Source organism: Trichechus manatus, unplaced genomic scaffold (assembly GCF_000243295.1).
Source record: "Trichechus manatus latirostris isolate Lorelei unplaced genomic scaffold, TriManLat1.0 scaffold00050, whole genome shotgun sequence".
Lineage (NCBI taxonomy): Eukaryota > Metazoa > Chordata > Mammalia > Sirenia > Trichechidae > Trichechus > Trichechus manatus.
This window is the reverse complement of record NW_004443986.1, coordinates 4,112,884-4,136,343: the sequence shown is the minus strand read 5'-3', so window position 1 is coordinate 4,136,343 and position 23,460 is coordinate 4,112,884. Positions and strand designations below refer to the sequence as shown.

Sequence of the window (23,460 nt, the reverse complement as noted above, 5' to 3'; positions counted from 1 at the left end):
ATCATGAAAATTTTTATTTACCAATAGTTTATACACAAGCCAAAGGGTTGTTAATGAAAATATTTTTTAAACCTTTTCTTATGAAAAATTTGAACACTGTCAAAATTAAGAGAGAATAGTATAATGAAACCCCATGTGCCCATCACCTGGCTTCATCAGTTATCTCCATTTTCATTCTTGGTTGAAATACTTCCTTATAATGAATAACATTAAAACTGTGTTTTGAACATATTGGACAATATTTTTCTATTTTTGCAGTTTTCTTAATGTAATAAAATATATTACAAAACTATCTGTTCAAGATGTTTTTGATATATAGAGAAATTGGCACTTGGAAGATTCTTTTCTCCTTTTATGAAAAACTAAGGAAGACTTTTGAATGAATTTTGTCTTCTAGTTTGAAAATCTGTCAAGCATATTGAAGCTTCCTGGTAAAAAGACTTTTAATAATATGGATAGAGATTTTTTAGAAAAGAGAAAAAAAGATCTAAATGCATATTTGCAGGTAAGTCCGTGTTTATTATTACCTTTAGATTTTCATTTAAATATAGCACACAGATATAGCAGATTTCATTATTAAAAAATGTTTTTATTGTAAGAGTGGAATAGCAACTGATTTTGAGCAGCATGTCAGATGTCACGTGTAATCTGCTTAGTTATTTATAAACATGATTTCAGCGTTTATTAATTAACTTAGATATTTTCTGGACACTCAGTGTTAGAGATGTTGCTTCCTTAATGTTTAGATGAACACATACATGTACACTCATATCCCACTGCTCCTTGGAATCCCTATGGGACAGTTCTACTCTGTCTTATAGGGTTACTATGAGTCGAAATCGACTCAGCGGCAATGGGTTTTTTGTTTCCAGCCTTTAGAATAGGCATCAGCATACTACAGCCTGCTGACGTAGTCTTCTACCTCTTTTATTAACAGTTTTATTGAAGCACAGCCACACTTACTCATTTACTATTGGTTTAGACTGCTTTTAGCACTGTAACAGCAGCGTTGAGTAGTTGCAGCAGAGACTCTGGACTTCAAAGCCTAAAATAATTACTATCTGACCCTTTACAGAAAAAGTATGCCAACTCAACCCCTGCCTTAGAATTTAGTGAAATTTAGCTAATACCATATTGGATATTTCATTTGGAAGCTTTCTCTCTCTCTGCTCTAACACATATAACTCTGATTGGGTTTGTTAATAACCGTATTTGTATTTTTTCACATTATTATGTACTTAAAGGATACCAAAAAACTTATAAATCTCTGCTATTATTACTTTTTCTTTCTCTTGTCTTAAAGCTGAGTCTGATATCATTGGTATGAATTCTTGTCAAATGTTTTGATTTTTTTGTTTTTAATGTGTGAACTTCAATTCCATCAAAATATGTATCAGTGTTCTGTAAGATTTAGAAAGTGACCACCTCTACAATATGGTGCGTGATATATCTTTAAAATATGGTTGTATCATATACTTCTGAGCTATTGGAACTCATTATGCCAAAACATGTTGCATGGAAGGAACTAAGCTAGAATGTTAAGTTATATCATTAGTAGTTGTGAAAGCAATGGTATTTTGTTTGGAAACATTATATCAAAAATATTTTGTTCACATGTGCTTTCTGTTAATGTTAACTTCAGAATTATTACGTGAATAATAGCAGTTTTCTAATGTGGAATTTCTTAGTATATAGCAGTTATAAAAATAAAAATAAAAAATAAACCATTGCTGTTGAGTCGATTCCAACTCATAGCGACCCTGTAGGACAGAATAGAAATGCCCCATAGGGTTTCCATGGAGTGGCTGGTGGATTCAAACTGCCGACCTTTTGGTTAGCAGCCAAACAGTTAACCACTGTGCTATAGAATCTGAAAATAAAAAAGTAAATATATTTGGAGAACTATGATGTTAGATGCAATGGAAGTCAAATACTAGAATGGGAGCAATATATAATATACCAAACTGTTGGTGGTTGTAAAATTATTGATAAGTTTATTTGAACGGTATAATTTTTTTAATATAAAATTAAAATTCTTTATATACATTCTTAACATTTTAGTAAATGAAAATGTAAACAATAGTTAACTTCCAATATCCTGTCAATTTAGAATACCTTTCTTTGTCCTGTTAGTTATTATTAACTCCTGAAATGATGAAAGCATCCCCAGCTTTGGCTCACTGTGTTTATGATTTCCTCGAGAACAAAGCCTACAGTAAAGGGAAAGGCGATTTTGCTCGCAAGGTAAGCATACCATTTCATTGGGTGTTTTTTTTAGGTCTGTTTTTGTACTTTGTTTTTTAAAAAAAAAAATAATTTTGATTTGTATGTTTGTATTTTAAAACTAGGAAATTTTGTTAAGTGTTCCTTGGCATATTTATCTTCTATACTTTATTAAGCCTTTTGATGTCTGTATCTAATATGTATAAATTCTTGCCTTTACATGTAGATGGCAATCCAGCAGAAGCTTAAAAGTAAAAACAACTTTTGAAATGGTACATTAAGGAAATTTTGTCTAAGACAGGTCATAAGTTTTTTATTAGCTTGAGAAGAAAATGTTTCTTATTGGGAGGAAATGTCTTTTACTTGGATAAAAATAAGGAAAGGGTTAAATAGGATATGTCCCTGAAAGTATTTATGCCTCTTGAGTAAGCTCTTTATTATTTAAAATCCTGTTGGGCTTATAAGGCCTGTACTTGAAATAAGATGATAGGTTAAGACAGGAAATAATTAGTGCTCAAATTGATCAAGATAGCTTAATGAGTAAGATACACAAGCTTTGGAATCAGACAACTTTAGCTTTAAATCCCTGCTCAGCCTTTTATTAGTTGTGGCCTTGAGCAGACACTTAAATTTCAACCTCATTTCCCTCAAGAAATGAAGATGTTTATCCTCTTTTTAAAGTATTGTACAAATCAAATGAGATACCTATGTATTGCAGTGCCTGGCACATCATTAAGCTCTGAGTAAATGTTTACTCTTAGTAGTAGCAGGGGCTGTAGCAGCAAGGGCAGTAGAAGCAGTTGTTGAAGCTCTAGTATAGACAAAATGTGTTATAAGGCTGTGTAATCAGTGTATTTTACTTAGTTTCTATAATGGGAAACAATTTTTCTACAAGGGAGTTACAGAATAAGTTGCCTCAGATTGTTTGCTGGTGTGAGTGAACTAAAGTGAGCACTGCTCTGCTAACTTGTGGAAGATCCTGAAAACCGAGTAGAGGATTCTTGCCTTTTATCCTATTTGTAGAAGAAAGCCATTAGAGGAGAGTGTTTTGAGCAAGGAGTTGTGATTAAACTATAGAAGGAAATTATTCCAGTAACAGTGTACAGAATTAATTTAAAGGCAGGGAGATTCGAGGCTAGGAGAATAGTTAAGACATTCTTACAGTAAGAATCTAATAAAAGAGGGTAGAGCAAGAATTTAAAGGTAAGGCGTGGATATGAAAATATGCTTAAAGGAGAAATAAGACTCGGTTAATGATTTCTTGTAAGGTATTAACTAGAAATTTTACAATTTGAACAGTAAGATAAATAATGATAGTAATTGATTATAATCCATAGAATAAAATAAATGCCCATGAATTCACTCTGAAATAAATAAATAATTGAATAAATACATCAGTGGAGAGAAGGGACAGTTCTTAGAGCAGAATCTCAATGTAGGAGTGATGGAAATAGAAAATCTTCATTTGGCAAATAGTAATTATTTCAGGTTGCTAAAATTTGTGTACAAAAAGATGATAGGATATTTGTATAGTTTCAGAGTACCTCTCTACAAGATAGCAATTACAAAAGGGAAACAATAATTTTACAGTGGAGAAACCTGGCAGATACCACATGAACTAAGTAATCAAAGTTTGACATCTTCAGTAATGAAACATATTTTGATACCATGTAGTTCTTGATACAATGCAGTAAAAAAGTACATTATGCCCAAAATGTATAACCTGAATTAAATCATGAGGAAATATCAGACAACCCGAAATTGAAGGACATCTTATAATGTAACTGACCTATGTTAAGGTCATAAAAGACTGAGGAACTGCCCGAGATTGGCTTGGAGGAGATTGAGGATACATGACAACTAAATGCACTTTGGGATCCTGGACTGGATTCTGGAACAGAAAAGGGACATTAGTGACACATTTGGCAAAATTAGATTGAGATTTGTAGATTAATTATGTATTATATTAATGTTAACTTACCAATTTTTGATAATTGTACTGTAGATATTAATTATAAGATGTTAACATTTGAAGAAACTGAGTGAAGTATATGTAGGAACTTTTGTTTTGCAACTTTTTATAAGTCTGAAATTATTTCAAAATGAAAAACAAAACAACAAAAAACTCCCCTGCTACTCTTCCTTCTCCCTAGAAAAGACTAACCTTTTAAAAAAAGATTAAGGAAATGGTATGAAATAAGTAATAAATTAAAACCTGTAAGCATAAGAAATTCATATGGTTACTAAGCAGAAGAAATTCATATGGTTACTCTAGGTGATGGATTTTCAAATAGTGGAATGTGTTGTTTTAATAATGAGTTCTAGAGTATAGACCTTAAAATGGTGGGAAAAAATGGTGATCTTATCTGTGTATTTCATGATTGAACTGATTTCATTTGAAATTCCAACTTAAAATTATTTTATTGTCAATAGAGATACATTGCAGTCTTCCATCTCTTTTGTTTATTTACCTTATTTTTACTCTGTCTTAAGGTTGCATCAATTTTAAGATAAATGAATAAATCAATTAACAGTTTTTTGAGATATTTTAAATGTATACATTTTTATTTAACCAGCAACCAGTTCCGTACCTTTCCCCTCCCCCCTTTTTTTAATTACCAGTAGAGTCTAAGAATCCTTTTGAATCATTTCTGGCACTCCATATTAACATGTTTTTCATAAATCATATTGGTAATTATCAAGATCATCTTGACCTTTTTTATATTGTGAGAATTTTTATGGATATCAGGAATTTAGGGTTTTCAGCTACATTTCCTTTTTGACTAAATTGTAGTTTAATATTGTTTTCCTTAATTATATTTCACTAAAAATTAAATGGCTGTTAGAGAAAATCATCTATAAACCTTTTTCGGCAGGTATTCAGAGCTTGAGAAACAGTCCTTTGTTGTTATTCTTAATTGCTATAGAGTCGACCCAGACTCATGGCAACCACATGAACTGCTTCGTAGGGTTTTCAGAAGCAGATCACCAGGCTTGTCTTCCGAAGTGCCTCTGGGTGGATTTGAACTGCCAAACTTTCAGCTAGTAGTTGAGCGCCTAACCATTTGTGCCACCCAGGGTCTCCCAGTAATTGTTTATAACACATTGATTTGGTCACAAAATTTGTTCTAACTTTGAAAAATCTGTACACCAATTCCTGGGAAAGGTAATTGGCCAAGAGTCTTCCTCTGTGCACACAGTATCTTTTCTGTTCAGTTCTGTATCATAGTGTGAAGCTATAGTTGTAGCATTTTAAGTTAGAGTTGTGTTATTGTTGTGTGCTGTTGAGTAGATTCTGACTTACAGTGACCCTATAGACTAGAGTAGAACTGCTCTACAGGATTTCCAAGGCGGTAAATCTTTACAGAAGCAGACTGCCACATCTTTCTCCCACAGAGTGGCTGGTGGTTGGAGCTTGCCAGCCTTTCGATTAGCAGCCAAGTACTTAATCACTGCACTGCCAGGCCTCCAAAGCTATAGTTAGGGTTCAGTTTAAGTTAAAATTTCATTTTGTGTGTTGTTACCAATACAGATAACTAAAGTGATACTTGAATGAGTAAATAACATTCACGTAAGTCAGGCTAAGTGTATACTTGTGCCAGCAATCCGTAATTTACTCCTCTGCCTGGTAATTTACAAGTTTCTTTCTTTCTCTCTTTTTTTCCTCATCTATTTTAAGACAAATTCTGATTTTGGAAATGCTGTCTTATAGTGATGATCTCTGCTTTTATGCTTTTGAAATTCTACTTCCTTCAAAGGCAGCATCAAAATCCTTTGTGTTTTTTGATCCCCCTTCGCCCTGAATACAGATGCTTGAGCTTTACCCTTGGAAATTGATTCTGTAGGTCTGGGATGGTACACAGGCAACTATTTTTAATTGTTATCTAATTTATGATATAGATTTAGGTTCTCTTACCTTGAAAGAGTATCAGTATCAGCCACATCGCTGGATAACCTGTGACTTATATTTATCTAACCAACTTTAAAGGTTATATTAGCCGAACCCAAGTTTTTGCTTTGAAGTGTAGGATGCGTAAAATTCTAATAATTTTGAGGATGTTCAAACACGTTTTAACTTAGGTTGTAGATTAAGGAGAATTCATGCCTTTTATGGTTATAAAATTCTTCTGTGAACATCGTAACTTATTAGGAAGGTGGCAGTTTCCTCATAACAAATTATGGATAACATGACGAATGGGAATTCTAGAACACTTAATTGTACTTATGCAGACTCTACACAGATCAAGATGCAGTCATCAAACAGAATGAGGTTGCATATATGTCTGTATATATATATGACTGTATATACAATCATATATATATTTGTATATGTATGTAACTGTGTGTGTGTATATGTATATATATGACTACATGAAGAAGAATGTGACATCAGAATTTGTGGAAGACTCATTAACAACCTGTAGTATCCAGATGGTAATAGCTTGCCGAAAATGAAGACAACTTGAAGCACTTACTGATCAAGGTAAAAGACTACAGCCTTCAGTATAGCTTACACCTGAACATGAAGAAAATGAAAATCCTCACAGCTAGACCAGTGAGCAACATCATGATAAATAAAGAAGAAATTGAGGTTGTTAAGGATTTCATTCTACTTGGATCAGTAATCAATACCCATGAAAGTAGTAGTCAGGAAATCAAATGACATATTGCATTGGGCAGTTTGCTGCAAAAGACCTTTTTAAAGTTTTAAAAAGCAAAAATGTCACTTTGATGACTAAGGTGCGCCTGACCCAAGCAGTGGTCTTTTTGGTCACCTCATATCCATACAAAAACTGAAGAAGGAAAAAAAAAAGAAGATAGAAAAAGAGATGATGCATTTCCATTGTGGTGTTGGCAAGGAATATTGAATATATCATAGACTGCCAGAAGAACAAACAAATCGGTTTTAGAAAAAATAAAATCAGAATGTTCTTTAGAAGCAAGGATGATGAAACTTTGGTTTGCTTACTTTGGACATGTCATCAGGAAAGACCAATCCCTAGAAAAGGACATCATGTTTGGTAAAGTAGAGATTCAGTGAAAACAAGGGAAGCTTTCAGTGAGATGAATTGACGCAGTAGCCACAACAGTGGACTCAGACATAAGTCAAAGATCATGAAGATGGCGCAGGACCCAGCAATGTTTCATTCTGTTATACATAAAGTAGCTGTGAGAGGGAGCTGACTGGATGGCAACTAACAACAGTTTCCTCTCAAGCTGTACTTTTTAAATGTGGTATTCTCATGTTTATTGTCTACTAGTGTTACCATGACTTAGCTTATTTATGATGTTGTTCCAGTTTTAAAAAAATACTTATAGTGTTGGAAATAATGTCCTGGTTGATTTGAACACTTTTCTGGTTAACCAAAAACCACAATATATAGAATTAGAATCAACTTGACGGCAACGGGTTTAGTTTTGATTTATATGTGAATGTACAAACACACACACACACACACACACACGAGCACAATAGTTAGCTTCATCTTTTTATCTCCATATCTTTCTTCAACAATGGTAATGTTTTTCAAATCCTTTATTCTGGTTTCTGTCTTTTGGTTATACTCTGAGTTGTTTTATTCTGACAATGTCCATCCTAAAGGTTGCATATCATCAAGCATTTTGTTGGCTCAGCTTAAACCAGGGAATAACTAAAACTCCCAACCCTTTTACAGTTATCTTGAAATGCACTTTTTGTTTGTTTATTACAGTACTTATTTCACCTTTTCTGATTTTCTTGGTGGAAACCATGAAAACATATTAGAATGAAGGAGTTGGGTCTTCTTGGTATCATCTAGTAACGTCATACTGTGTTCCCCAGGCAGTAGGGTTCTGATGTCAGATGAATCCTGGCTGAAAGCAGAGAATAACAGAAAGATGTTTACCTGTATTTTATTGACTATGCAAAGGCATTCTACTGCCTTAATCATAAAAAATTATGGATAACATTGCGAAGAATGGGAATTCTAGAACACTTAAATTGTGCTCATGAGGAACCTGTACAGAGATTAGGAGGCAGTCGTTTGAACAGAACAAGAAGATACTGCGTGGTTCAAAGTCGGGAAAGGTGTGCGTCAGGGTTGTATCCTTTCAATCTGTATGCTGAGCAAATAATCCAAGAAGCTGGACTATATGAAGAAGAATGGGGCATTGGGATTGGAGAAAGACTCATTAACAACCTACATAATGCAAATGGCACGACTTTGTTTGCTGAAAGTGAAGAGAACTTGAAGCACTTTCTGATGAAGATCAAAGACCACAGCCTTCAGTATGGATTACACCTCAACATAAAGAAAACAAAAATCCTCACAAGTGGACCTATAAGCAGCAGCATGATAAATGGGGAAAAGCTTGAAGTTGTCAAAGATTTCATTTTACTTGGATCCATAATCAACACCCACGGAAGCAGCAGTCAGGAAATCAAAAGACGTATTGCATCGGGCAAATCTGCTGCAAAAGAGCTCTTTAAAGTGTTGAAAAGCAAAGATGTCACCTTGAAGACTAAGGTGCACCTGACCCAAGCCATGGTTTTTTCAGTTGCCTCGTGCATATGAAAGCTGGATGATGAATAAGGAAGACTGAAGAAGAATTGATGCCTTTGAATTGTGGTGTTGGCGAAGAATATTGAATATACCGTGGACTGCCAAAAGAACGAACAAATCTGTCTTGGAAGAGGTATGACCAGAATGTTCCTTAGAAGCAAAGATGGCGAGACTACGTCTCACATATTTTGGACATGTTGTCAGGAGGAGGGATCAGTCCCTGGAGAAGGACATCATGCTTGGTAAAGTAGAGTGTCAGCGAAAAAGAAGAAGACCCTCAACGAGATGGATTGACACAGTGGCTGCATTAGTGGGCTTCAGCATAACAACGATGGTGAGGATGGTGCAGGACCAGGCAGTGTTTCATTCTGTTGTATGTAGGGTCACTATGAGTCGGAACCGACTTGGCAGCATCTAACAACAACAAAAACAACAACATTGTTTTTTTTTTTGCATGGGACATAATTTGTTTTCTTTGATAGTTTTTGTGAGACTCAACATTTTGTGGAGAATATTCTTACAGTTTTGTATGACTTTGGTATTGTATCCCTTTTCTCATGTTTATGTTCTTGTCTGTTAAAAATCCCTTCAGAGAATTCCGTGTACAGTTACTTTGGTTTCTTTAGATGCCCCTTTTTTCTTAATTGAACTATTTGACATCTACAGTCAGAATATCAGTTGTAAAGATTCTTATCTCTCTGGGGATTCTCATTTCTTTAAATATCTCTGGTCATATTTTCTTCTATAGTTTTTATATTCTCCCTTACTAAAATACAGTTTACATGTCTTGGTTTTCAGCTTCTCTTTTCCTTGTGTTGGACTCCAGATTCCCTCCATAGATTCTAATTTAGCAAGTAATATATCTAAAAATTATTTTTAAAAATAAATCTTAAAACATTTACGTGTTAATCATTTGAGCTTTCTTTTTGTGTATGATTACCTGCTTGTTTACTTTTCAGTATCTACTCATAATATCTATCTCAATTGTTGCCTTGAATTGTGGCAGAAGTTTATTGTGGCTGATTGCACTCGCAGCAATTTCTGTTTTGAAAAACTTTTTAATTTCTTCCCAAATCTCTTTAGTAATAAGGTAACCAAAGCTTATATTGATTTTATGGCAATAACCTCATCACTCCAGTTTTTAAATTATGTAAGTAAGTGTGTGTGAAAATAACTTTTTAAGACAAACTAAAGGCAACAATTCTATTCTTTAAAAATGATGAGATATTGTAACTGGAAAACTGTCGTATCTTTCATGTGTTCTACTCTGTATTTTCCCAGGCTTCTCAATTCAGTAGCAAATCTAATACAATGAAATCATGGTATAATATCTTTTTCCCTTTAGATGGACACCTTTGTAAATCCACTTCGCAATTCCATGAGGAATGTTTCAAATGCAGTTAAATCCCTTCCTGATAGCTTGGCAGAGGGAATGACTAAAATGTCAGACAACATGGGCAAAATGTCAGAAAGATTAGGTCAAGACATAAAGCAATCATTTTTCAAGGTAAGAAGACATTTTCAGTAATGTCTAAAGCGACTTCTTAAGTCAACTGAGATTTATTGAGCTCTTGTCTAGATTTACCTTATTTCTTTTCAAAAGTCCAAGATCCTCTCGACACCTAGTCTCGTAAACAATGAAAAACCAAAGAGAATTAACTCTTACCAGAATGGATATTATTATCTGTTCGTTTCTCATTCTCTTTTATGGTAGAATTTTAAAATTCATTTTAAAAAATATTTAAAATTGGTAAACTTAACATCTGTGTACTATTTTATTGCATTATGCCATTTTTGTCATACAGTATGTTAAATTCAACAACAAAACAAGTAGGTGCTATTGTGCAAATGTGTTATACTAGCATTTACTCAGGAAGCATAAAGTCTTATTCCTCCTGATTCATGTGATTAAGTGAACACTAGATCAAAAGGAGGAGAAGTCTTTTATCACCATAGGTCTCTGGGTCCTTACATTACTGGGTATATACCTGAGAGTTGCATGAAAGAGTTTCCCAAAAAGCTTTTTACATTACATTGACAGATAAAGGTAGTGGACCAAGTACTTCGCTACATTCTTAATTTTATTTTTTAGAATTTCAACGTGGTTATTTAAGTTTATAATCGAGACTATAACAGAAGACAAATAGCTGTTAGAATTCTCTGTTTGTTAGATCATGTTTGAATGTAGCGGAAAGATACATAAACATAGATAAATTTTCTTTAAAGACAACTAAAATAGTGTGTGTAAATCATACTTTTCTACCATGCTTTTTTTAATGTTTCATCTTTATTTCTGATTGTGGGGAAGTACACTAACATTGAAATAACTTTTGTTCAGTAGCGCTTCTGCTGCTCTACCTATATGACTTCCTACAAAAGCCACTAACTTTTCTTGGCTTCTTTTTCCTCACCAGTAGCTTGAAGGGGTTCATGATGGTACTGCCAGTACAGACAAATGATTGTCACTAACACTGGTCTTTCTGTCCTTATCTCCCCATAGCCTCTTTATTATTTAAACAATGGGTTCATTAATTCCTTAGACCTGTTAACATACTGCCAAGCTCTTTAAGGTGAAAGAAAGAAGATTGGAGTTCTGTTTCCTGGCTGTGCTACTATTTAATCTTCAAGTCACTTGACCTTTCTTAGTTTTAAATTCTTTTTAAAAATATGGGAGTTTGATTAAGTCATTTCTCCTTCCAACTCAAAAGTCAGTCCTTTTTTAACGGAAAAAAATCCTTTGATAGTCACCAAAGGATAATCATCACCTTTTTATTTTTGGTTTCTTATTTTAGTTATTAAACTTTGCTTATGTATTGTACCACAAATCAGATCAAAGCTGTTTATTGTATTATGTTTGATACTCATTTTTGTTTGTTATTGTATTGTGTTCTTTTTCTCTCTGCTTTAGGGTATTTATTTATTTATTTATTGCTCTTCGTTTTCCTGTTAGGTGCCTCCTTTACTTCCGAAGACTGATTCTGATCCTGAACATTGTCGAGTCTCAGCTCAGCTTGATGATAATGTGAGTTAATGTTATTCTTCGCAGTATTCAGTTGTAATTTAAATTATACATGGAAGATCTTTTTAACTCTTTAATGAAGTGTTTTATGTGTGTGTGTGTGTGTGTGTGTGTGTGTGTATATATATAATGCTAATAGATTATATTTTGAAGCTTGATGAATTCTCACAAACTGAACATGCACCCATACGGTCAGCTCTCTGATCAAGAAATAGTAATATTACCAGCACCCCAGAAACCCGCTCATGCTTCCTTCCTGTCACTACGCTTCCGCTACCAAGGCGAATCACTATCTTGGCTTCTTTTACTCTGCTTTTATAGATTATATAAATGAAATTCTACAACGTGTACTCTTTTAAGTTTGGCTTTTTTTGCTTAACCTTGTGATATTCTTCATGTTGTTTTGCGTGATTGTAGGTTTGTTCATTCTCGTGGCCGTATGCTGTTCTATTTTGTAAATATAGCACAATTTATTCATTGTATTATGAATAGTACTCCTGTGAACATTCTAGTTACATGTCTTTTGATTTTAAAAAAAAAAGGACACATTTCTGTTGGGTCTATATCTAGGAATGACTTGCTGGGTCAGAGGGCATGCATAAGTTCAGTTTTAGTAGATACTGCATAGTTTTCCAAAGTGCTCCACTTACACTCCCAGCAGCAGGGCATGAGAGTTCTGATGCTCCACATCCTGCTTGGTACCCGTTGCCATCAAGTTGATTTCAACTCCTAACGACTCTATAGGACAGAGTAGATTACCCCACAGGGTTTCTAAGGCTGCAGTCTCTATGAAAGTAACTTGCCATATCTTTCTTCCATAGAGGACGCTGGTGGGTTTGAACCACTGATCTTTCTGTTAGCGGCCAGACACTTAACCACTGCACCACCAGGGCTCCTTCCACAGCCTGCCAGTACTCGAGATTTTGTGTCTTTTTAATTTTAGCCATTCTGATTGTTGTATATTATGTGGATTTTCATTTCTCTGATGACTGTTAAAATACTAAACCTTTTCTCATCTGTTTATTGGCCATGTGGGTGCCTTGTTTTATGTATCTGTCTAGATCTTTTGCCCACATTTCTTTTGACTTGGTTGTCTTTGTCTTATTGATTAATAGACATGCTTTATACAACCTGGTTCTTTGTCAGATATTTATGTATTGCAAATATCTTTTACTCTCTATATTGCTCTGTGTACTATATATGTGATTGGTACTTACTGCAAGGTCACAAAGATGCTCTTTTATGTTTTTCTTTAAAAACCTTTATTATTTTATCATTCTAATGTTTTGATTTGTAATCCATCTGGGTTTGATTTTTGTGTATGGAATGAGGCAGGGGTCCGGTTGACCCAAGCAACATTTATTGAAAAGGCCATTTTCTCCCCAGTGTACTCAGTTTCTCCCTCGTCATAAATCAGGTTATTGTATATGTCCGGGTCTGTTTTCTGGTCTCCGTATTCTGTTCTGTTAGATTTATTTTGAAATTAGAATTATTTCCTATCTGTTTCCAGCTGAATTTCTATATACTAAGCTGTCTTAAAGATATTTTTTAATTTGCTTTTTCAAGATTATTTTAGAATGTTTTATTATGAGTTTTGCTGATAAAATGCCCATAACATCATACTTTCTGTTATGTGGCTTTTACAGTTTAACTTTATTAGAATTGTCATGTGACAGTAAACCCATGAATATACTTGAACAGATATTAGACCAATATTTACTCTGCCTTTAGTTATGAAACAGGTCTTCCTCTCCCCCCGATTTGGTTAAGGTAAACTTTCAATATGTGAAATGGAGAGTGACTAAGAAAATGTTTACAACTCATGCTATTTTCTCAACATTTAAATTTTAACATTTATGAGGTAATAATTAGAGTATCTTGGTGGTGAAAGAATTATAAGTTACTGGCAATTATATGCAGTTTTGTTGAAGTCTTAATTCTGCACCTTTTTTTGTTTTTGCTTTGTATATTTTTGTCACATCGAAGCCTTCCAGATTGTCTTCCTATAAGTATTTAGGATTCTCTGAAATAATCTTGACAAGTATTTTGAAATGTTTGGCTTCTTTACTTTCTACATCATTAATTGAATATTTCCATAATGAAACTATACTAAGTTTTAGTTGTTAAAAATTAAAAGAAAATTCTGGTAATTTAATGAAATATGTCTTTTGTACTGTTAACTTAGCTATGTGCTGTATTGAATTTCACATTCTTTTTCTTGAAAATACCTAGTTACATACAACTCAGTAACCAAGCAAAACTCATTGTTCTGTGTAGATTGTATTTTATTCTATTAAATACAGAGAGATGTTGAGAATATTTTATTCTTATGAAAAAAGATGCATCAGAACATAGACAGTGGAGCTAGCATTTGCCTTATCAAACTAATACAGCCGCTACTAAATGTAAGAGAGCCACATCTTTTCCTAAGATTATCATGAATCCATTTGGAGAAGTGTTTTTATGACAGTCTTAGAATTTACTCATCATTGTATGGATGCAAAGTTCTGTATTTTGTCAAGATGGCCATTAAAATATTTTTCTCTAATTAGAATGAAATCTCAAGATATGAAGGCCGTAGTATAAATTGTTCTCTGATTTGTGAAATAGAACCAATCATTTTTGTAAGAGCAGCAAAAGTAGCCATTCATAGTAGATCGCTACCTCAGAAAAACTTATCCTTATTTCTTCCCATATTTTGTCAGGTGGATGACAATATTCCACTTAGGGTAATGCTGCTTCTCATGGATGAAGTATTCGACTTAAAAGAGAGAAATCAGTGGTTGCGAAGGAATATCAAAAACCTACTTCAGCAGCTTATTAGAGCCACGTATGGTGATACTATTAATAGGTACCACATTTTTGTTTTTTTAAATACAGATTCTAATCTTACTTGGCTTTTTTACCTTTGCTTCTGGGGATACTCAACCTTTATAGGAGAATTTCCTTGTCTGGGCCTTTTAAGGAGATCATTAAAGTAGTCTGCTCTTAGAGATAAAATAATTCCAAATTAAGCTGCTTGCTTCATGAAAGTTGTGTTTTTTTTTTATTTTGTTCATCTTCTAAAATTTTGAGCTTACTCATTTAAATTACTTTACTTTCAGAAAAATAGTTGACTATGTTGATTGGATGACCTCACCAGAGCAAGTAGCCGACTCAGTGAAACGTTTCAGGTATATCTTAAGACACAGTCACTTCTTTCAGGTAGTACAGAGTTTAGCATTGTTATCATTAATTAACTTCCATTGCTTTTTTGTTTCCTCCCTGTCCATAAAGTTTGCTTTAGTCAGTCACTGGCAACCATACAAAAAGATTTATAAAAATGAAGAAGTATTTGTTCCATGGACATATTGATCGTTATTTCTTTAAAACCAGAATAGGAAAAAGGGTGAAAGAAAAATCTTTACAGTGATAGGCTACATTTTATCACAGTACTATGGCTTTAAGATAATTGAGATATTAGTGTAGAAATGGTATGGGTTATATAATCAAATGCCTGGTTTTGGGGATTAGTTTTTCTCAGTTATATTTGCTCACCTTGATTTGAAATGAAGATTAAAAAATGTATATATGTCTCTCTGGCTATGGCCTAATTTTCTAATAAATATTTATACCTCTGAAAAGAATGCAAATCAAGCAGCATTAATATTCCAATTGATATGTTCATTCTACAAAAATATACTGAACCCTTCCTCTGTCCCTATACTGCCGATCACTGAGGAGTGAGAAATAAGATGCAGTCCCTTCGAAGAAATAGAGGATAGTAGAGAAATAAACCTTTTTTCTTTATAAATGTAAAAGATAAGAAAGGCATAAAAATTCATGTCATCATATACTTTGAAGAAAAGGAAAGCAAGCAAAGGGAACTATCAGTATTGAACACTAACTATGTACTTGACACTGTGCCACATACTTTGTGTAAGCTTTCTAATTTTATCCTGTTTTATGAGGTATAGGTGTTTTTAACCTCCATTTTATTATGAGAAAATTGAGGCCCAGTTGCTCACATGCTGAAAAATAGAGAAACTAGATTTCTGTAATTCTGAAGCTAAGCTTCTGCCCACTAAACCATGCTACTGCTAAAGTGGAACAGCCTGCCCTGTCATGTTCATTCTGTGTCAGCGTAGGTGAGCTGTGATCCTTTGGAGCAGTGGTTCTCAATCTTGGCTGTGTACTGGAATCACCTGGAGAGCTTTAAAAAGTACGGATGCCTGGGTCCCATCCCCAGAGATTGTGACTTAATTAATCTGGGGTATGGCCTGGACATTAAGATTTTTTTTAATGCTGCCAGGTTATTCTAATTTGCAAAGTTGAAAACTGTGGCTCTGGGGAATCTCTTCTTCAGACCCAGTTCCCAGATGGAAGTTTAGTCATTGTGCACAATTCCTGCCTTTTGTCCAAGAACTAGGGAACAGTAATCAAGCACATAGTGAAAGTGAAGGAGAATGAGCAGTTATTATGTGTGAAAGGAACATTGTAATTAACCCAGCTGTAAGGCCTGGGCACTGAATTTGGTTTTATATTGACTTAGTTCTAAGGGGGAGTAGAATGGCATAACTGAGAGAAATTAGCTGTTGAACACTAAGGTATCCAAATTCAAGCTATCGCAGGGTTGTATTTTAGAGAAGATGTTTAACCAGCAGAGACTTGCCTTGAGTTTAAATGGCTATGACATAGTCATGTATATATTCCATTTTGTTATCTTTATTATTTGTTAGTATTTATAAAGTACTCCAGGGCAGAATTCATCTGTTAATTTTCTCGTGTGTGTCCCTTTACACCAAAAACTGAACCCCCTGCACTTAGTCACTGTGTATTGAATATCATTATACTTATGTAAATGTCAGAAGCATTTCCTCTTTCTGTTCATGTTTGTTTTCTGTAGAAAACTGGCATGATTTTATGAACTTGCATCTTTAGAAAATGAAAATGTTTACAAAGTTTATTTGATCTTCTTAAATAGAGATGCATTTTGGCCCAATGGCATTTTAGCAGAGACTGTTCCATGCAGAGATAAAGCTATTAGAATGAGAACAAGAATTGCTGGAAAAACAAAATTATTTGCAATTATGCCAGGTAAGTGAGCACCTTTGTTAAAAATCTCATTAATTTGTAGTTCTTGTGAATTTTGGGCATTGAACATGATAGTTTAGCTGTCTTTTTATTATAATAATTACCATTTGATCATTTACTATATGGCAGGCAATATATTGGGCATTTCTCATATATTCCTATGTAATCCTTAGAATAATTGTATGAAGATTGGCACGGTTAATGTCACAGCTTTACATGTGAGGAAACAGAAGCTTGGAGAGGTTAAGTAACCTATCCAAGCTAATAAGTTTGGGATTCTGACTCAGCTCTGAATAACTTAAAAGCCTGTGCTTTTAACCATTTCACTCTGCTGCCATGTTTCCTTTAGGAATAAGGTTGTAAAATAAGTATCTGAGAAATGAAAGGGCTAATAAAAAGAGTATGATTTGTGAGGTTCTCGGGAAGAACAGTTGTTCTGCTTAAGAGGACAGATAAATTCTTTCAAAGAGTCCTTTGCATAGAAACAACTGATTGGTCCATCATTAATCTTTATTAAAATATGATCCCAGAGAAAGTAGATATAGCAGCATTTTGTTGGACTAATTTGAGTTATTTCATTAGGATACAACTATCTCAGTGATTTAGATTCACTTTGTCCCTGTTTGTTTTCTCTCACTAAGAGAAGCTATATAATATGAAAAGAGGTTTTATGTGGCTGGTCGTGGTGGTGGTTTGGTTCCTTTTTGGTTAATATCTTTGAAAATATCTAGAAATACTTCTGTACATTTTAATTATGGATGTAAAGAATAAAAAAGTATTTTTAAGTTCTTTAATATCATACAGTACCTATTTTTCTTATAATTTAAAAATTGTTTTTCATAAAATTTTAATGACCACGCTTCTCTTCTGTCAGACACGTAATTACATCGGAAATTTACCACATGGCTAATAATTCTGCTCCATATACTGTTGCATTTGGTGGTAAAACGTAAATTATAGAAATAACATTTTAGAAAAACATAAAGAAACAATAACTTAGAATATACTTAATATACTATTGAAATAAACCAGGTTGTGCTATAAAGATGGAGTCACTTATGCAACTGGAAGAAACCTTATTCATTCAGTCAGTATTTATTGGGTACTTACAATGTGCCAAACATTGTTCTTTGCATAAATCTTTGCCTTCTTGGAACTTACATTCTATTAGGGGGAGACAGAAAACAAAACAAATAAATACAACATATAGCATGTTAGAGAGTGGTAAGTGTTAAGGAGAAAAATAATACAGGCAAAGGGAATAAGAAGTGTTAGGTGAGTTGCAGTTTTAGAACTGTTTGTTTCAAAAGGAACCCTCGTGGCACAATGGTTAAAGCCCTTGGCTGCTAACCAAAAGGTCAGCAGTTTGAATGCACTAGTGGCTCCACGGGAGAGAAGACCTGGCAATCTGCTCCTGTAAGCCTAGGAATCCCAATGGAGCAGTTCTGCTCTGTCCTGTAGGGTCACTATGAGTAGGAATCGACTCGACAGCACACAACAACAACAGTTTGTTTCAAACTATACTTTAACCCTAGTTAGATGCATACCTTTTGGATGTTGCATGTTTCTTTCTAAAGCAACAAATAGTATTTACTGCTACTGGAGTCCTGATTATGAATTATTAAGAATAATCATACCTGTTATTTCCATACTCAGGTATCTCTAGTAACTTCATATTGCCTGTGAGTAAACTCCAGACTTGCTCACTCTGACATTCACAGCATTGTCAGTTTTCTCTTCTTTTCTCCACTTTTTCTTAGAAATCCTAAAATTCTACCAAACTGAACTACCCCCAGTTTTTGAAAATTCCTTGTTATTTTCCCTTCTGCTCGTTGATGTTCTCTCCACCAAGGCTAATCCTTCATCTGTTTTCAGCTATCACAGTGCTGACCAGATAGCAGAGTCTACTTCAGTTGTCACTTCCTTGAAGGAAACCTTTTCTTATTATCTCAGCTGGAGTTCTCCTCCTTGTAAACATAGTTATGCTTTCAGTGTGTTACTATACCACACATTTCTGGAGATTATGAATCAGTTTTCACACATCTTGTTTCCTTACACCATTTAGACATAGTAAGAACACTTATAGTGCTTTAAAGTTTACTTTATCTCATTATGGAAACAGACCTCAGGGTGGGTAAGTATCACATGAGTATTAAGGGACAAGATTGTAACTTTAATTTGGGATTTCTGAGTTTGGATTCCACCTCTTTCTCCTGTGCCCTGTTGTCTCCAGGATCATAAGTGAATGGATGCATGCATGTAGACATGCATAAATTTTAAGCTCTCAGTTATACTGGATAGCTGAAACATACTAACTGGATACGTACTATTTATCAGTTCCTCTGATCTGTATTTTACTTTGTTTAATTTAAGAGCATAATTTAGGCTTTGTATTTCCTTAATTTGAGTACTGAGTTGTGAAATTCTTTTCCCTCCTCATTTAGATGAACTGAAGCACATTATTGGGGCTGAGACAACACGGAAAGGTATTCTTCGTGTTTTTGAAATGTTTCAGCACAACCAGTTAAATAGGAGAATGGTTTATGTTTTCTTGGAAGGCTTTTTGGAAACCTTATTTCCACAATATAAATTCCGTGAACTTTTCAACAAACTGCATTCACGGTCAAAGCAGATGCAGAAATATAAACAGAAACTTCAAACTACTCAAGCGCCTTCTTTACAGAAAAGGTGACACTCCAGTCTATGAAGCTTGTGTTCATTTTGTCCAGAACTAATGGTATGGACAGGTCTTCTGGGGCTTAACTCATACACTGTTGTAGCTGCACCAGTCTTCTAGTGTCTCAAAATAGGTTATTAATACATCCATAAGACTCTGGTTCTTCTCATCCTCGTCTGTAATCCAGCCACTACCAAGAGAGGTTTCCGTGTCTTAAATGATTTGGTGCATATTTTTGCAACATTGAGAGGATACTGCCCCCATCTCAAGCAAGAATGATGTTTGTTTCTTCCATTTCAAACTATTCAGCCTTCTCCAGCAATGATGAAGTGCCAGAGTGTATATATGAGAGTAAAGAAAAGCACAAAACAATGGTCACAGATAGATCGACTAATTTAACAGTGGGAGACTGTGCAATGTATGATTTGGGGGGATTTGTCTTGCATAATGATTTTGTAGGTTTATGTCAGCATTTTAATATAGTGTGAACTAGCCAGGTGAATGATCTTTGAAACATCTGTTTCAGGTTTGGGAAAAGTGACAGAATGCCCTTAGACTGAATTAGTTTTGTGACATAAAGTAAAACTGAGTATATAATGAAACCAATCAAAACCAGAATTTGATTGGATTTGTTATTCAGTGGTATAAAACAAATTTTAATTGATTCTTTTGTGCGTTAAGGGCTCTATTTTGGTCTTATGGTACTCAATCATAAGTTTTCTTTTGGCATTCTGTGTGCAAAAAGAAGCATGTGGTGGCTTTATTTTAGTTCCAAAATTATTAGTTTTCTTCATCTTTAATAGATTACTGATTATACAGGAAAGAGTATAATTTGTTGGAAGAACTGCCAAATACATTCTGTCCTAAAAAATATGGAAATTATAAAAACAGTACTCTGTTGAAGTTACCATATGCTAATTTTAAATTGTGTGATCTAAATATATCTTAGGTAATTGAAAAAATAGCAAATCAAAGGATTAAATGAGCTTATTAGTCATGAAAATATACAGATTCCTAATTCTGTTACACTGTACATATATGAAAATGAAAACAGAATTATAATATTTTTTAAAAATATGCTTTTATTTATATTTCACATAATGTAAAATTCTACTAAATAAAGCAAGTTGGCAAAATTTCTCAGTGTATCCGTTTAAGTCCCTAAAATAATTTTATGCCAACAACAAGAAATACCTTTTCAAATTTTGGAGCCTCAGCATTTCCTATAGTTTTCCCATTTCCATTTTGCCCTTCTTAGAAGTCCTCATATCCCTTGTATGCAGGATTTCTGCATAGTTTTAAATACTTCCACTGTCTAAGGGTTTGGTTTTGTCAGCTTTTTTTTTTGTTGTTGTTGTTGTTTTAAAAATATTTAACACTAAAACTTTAAAATAGTGAAGCTACTTATCAGACCACTGAGCCAAGATCCTGGTATTAAAAGAAAGTCTAGGTGCTTAAGATAAAGGGATGAAGTATTGGTATCCCAGTTATTTGGGAGCTTTAAGACTGGAACAAGATATTACCGTCTTGTATTTGCTTAGATCCTACTTACAAAATGAAGCCTGTTAACAGAATAAAGCCTTCCTATAAAGCTTTATAATAATAATCATATTTATTAATAATGCTGTTGTGCATACTTGTAGTATGCATGTATTCAACATGTGTTGCATGTATTCAGAGATACATACATGAAATCCCTTTCATTGCAGCTTGCAAGTGAGAAAGATCTTTAGTGGCTCCGGTGGAAGAAATATTATTTCTTCTGCTCAGTGTGTCTCCCTGTCCCACCCCTTCCCCATGCCTCAGGCTTTAAAAGTGAGACTACGTGAAACATGTCTGTGGAAGGCATCAGCATGGCCAAAGTGCAATGACTCATATATACCCCTACCCGTTTCAAGTGTATTTTTGACATGAATAAATCTAAGTCTGTACGGAAGAATTCATAGAAGAGCCTAGTGTGTACGTGTGAAAAACCGTTTCTATATAATGTGAGGAACACTGGCCATCAACCAGGGAAAGAAAGGTTGTGCAAGATTGCAAATTTTCGTAACAGAACCCTGCAAGATAACTGCAATCATACCAAAAACTACTTGATTAAATGAGTTTAAAAAAAATAATGTTTGTTTAAAAGAGTTTATATTTCAAAAGCCGAAATGTCAAATGGTAGTTTATGTAAATGGTGGTGCATCTTGTCTGTGCACATCTGTGTTTTTACATCAGAGAGAGTCGTGGTCGTGCTAAAATTAGAGATACTTTTGGATGACTTGGTTAAGCTGTGTGTAAAATATTTAACCTGTAGGTCAAGTACAGTGTACTATGTTTAATAAAGTTATTACATTTAATGCGTTTATTGCATATATGAATATATACATGAAGAGGCTTTACGTCTTCTGATATTTGGTTTTTGAATGTTTTTAAGTCGGTGGTGCCTTTTGGCAAGAACCTTCAAAATTAATCACTTTCTGGGTTTTCTAATTTTTCAGGTAACAAACTGTTTAGAAACTGTCACTACTAACTTATAGTTCCTTCACCTAAAAAATTGATTGCATAATTAAATATAGCACTTAGGTGGGCATTTCCTACAATTAGGGTGTTCTGAATAGTTGCTGAAAACAATTGTGCCATTGACCAATGGATGCACTTGGTTAGCCTTAATTTTTTTTAAAAAACTTTCTTGAATATTTCAGTTGACTCATTTTAAGTTTGTGCTGCTGGTATTTGGAAAAAAATCCAACAGTTAAGTGCTACCAGAAATTGTACCAATTTTTAAGAAATTAAGAACAATATAAATTTCACAATCTGTAATTTTAATTTTGTGCAATATTTTCATTTAATGCATGTGTATTTGAATAATTGTAAAATAAATGAATTTTTAATGTTTTGAGATATAGTTTAAACTGTCTTCTTAACCCAACAACTTACATTCCGTTGTTGCTGCATCCTTTTATTTAAGGACTTGTTTTAAAAGTCTTTTTGTCACTCCTTGTAAAATTCTTTTGTTATTAATAAATTTTGCTTATAGGAGCATGGCTCCTGTATTACAAGGGAAAAATATAAAGAGCACATTTTAGGATTATAATTGTTAAAAAAAATAACTTGTGCATATCATTGTACAATAAGTGTCAGCTGTGTGCCTAATGGTTCTATCAATACTATCCTTCTTTAACAAAGAAGAAAACGAGCAGAATGTCGTTATTTTTTATTGAACTAAAACAGAGATGAAACATTTTATTTGGTTTGCGTTATGTTCTGTCCATTAGACATTACTAATAAAGTATTAACAGACGTTTTTGTTGAGTTTATTTAGTAGTGATATATATTTGTTATTTAAGAAATGCTTGCCAGATAGTCTTATTTTTAGTATCTGTGTGTTTTCATTTTAGAAATGAAGCAGTTCAAGTTTCAGGTTCATAGATGAGCTATTATTGAGTGATTACTGACTTACAACTAACTGCATTTATATTTACCTTTTATGGACAAGTAATTTACTACCACAATGTTAAAGAAACTGCATACTTTCCTGTCATATAATATTATAAAGTAGTTTTCCCATAGAGAGGAAGATCTAAAATTAATAATCCATGAAAATTTTTTATTTCTCGTTTTTAATTTGTATTTTACTCAATTCTTTTTTTTTTTAATTTTTTTTATTGTGCTTTAGGTGAAGGTTTATAGAACAAATATTTTCTCATTAAACAGTCAGTACACATATTGTTTTATGACATTGGTTAACAACCCTATGACATGTCAACATGTTCCCTTCTCAGCCTTTGAGGAACTTTTTTTTTTTTTTTTTTGGTGAAAATATACATAGCTAAAGATACACCATTTCAAAAATTTCTACATGTAAAATTCAGTGACGTTGATGACATTCTTCCAGTCGTGCTGCTATTCTCACTTCCGATGAAGGTTTACATAACAAAATA

The 23,460-nt window shown here is 33.7% G+C and overlaps 1 protein-coding gene across 6 annotated transcripts in view; it reads left to right on the top strand.

Moving 5' to 3' along the window:
* SNX13 (sorting nexin 13) overlaps window positions 1-23,218 on the top strand; it is a 152,372-nt gene extending 129,154 nt beyond the window's left edge. For 2 of the 6 annotated variants that reach the window (XM_023732283.1, XM_023732284.1), the window contains 8 exons: window positions 398-505; window positions 2,134-2,244; window positions 10,111-10,272; window positions 11,716-11,787; window positions 14,490-14,635; window positions 14,889-14,957; window positions 16,748-16,860; window positions 19,302-23,218. In XM_023732283.1, the coding sequence (XP_023588051.1) occupies window positions 398-505; window positions 2,134-2,244; window positions 10,111-10,272; window positions 11,716-11,787; window positions 14,490-14,635; window positions 14,889-14,957; window positions 16,748-16,860; window positions 19,302-19,549 (1,029 nt within the window). In that variant the 3' untranslated portion in view covers window positions 19,550-23,218. Of the gene's footprint in view, window positions 1-397; window positions 506-2,133; window positions 2,245-10,110; window positions 10,273-11,715; window positions 11,788-14,489; window positions 14,636-14,888; window positions 14,958-16,747; window positions 16,861-19,301 lie in introns of those variants that run through there. The other 4 variants (XM_023732282.1, XM_023732287.1, XM_004377427.2 and 1 more) reach the window with 3 other exon arrangements.
* Window positions 23,219-23,460: the final 242 nt, after the last annotated feature.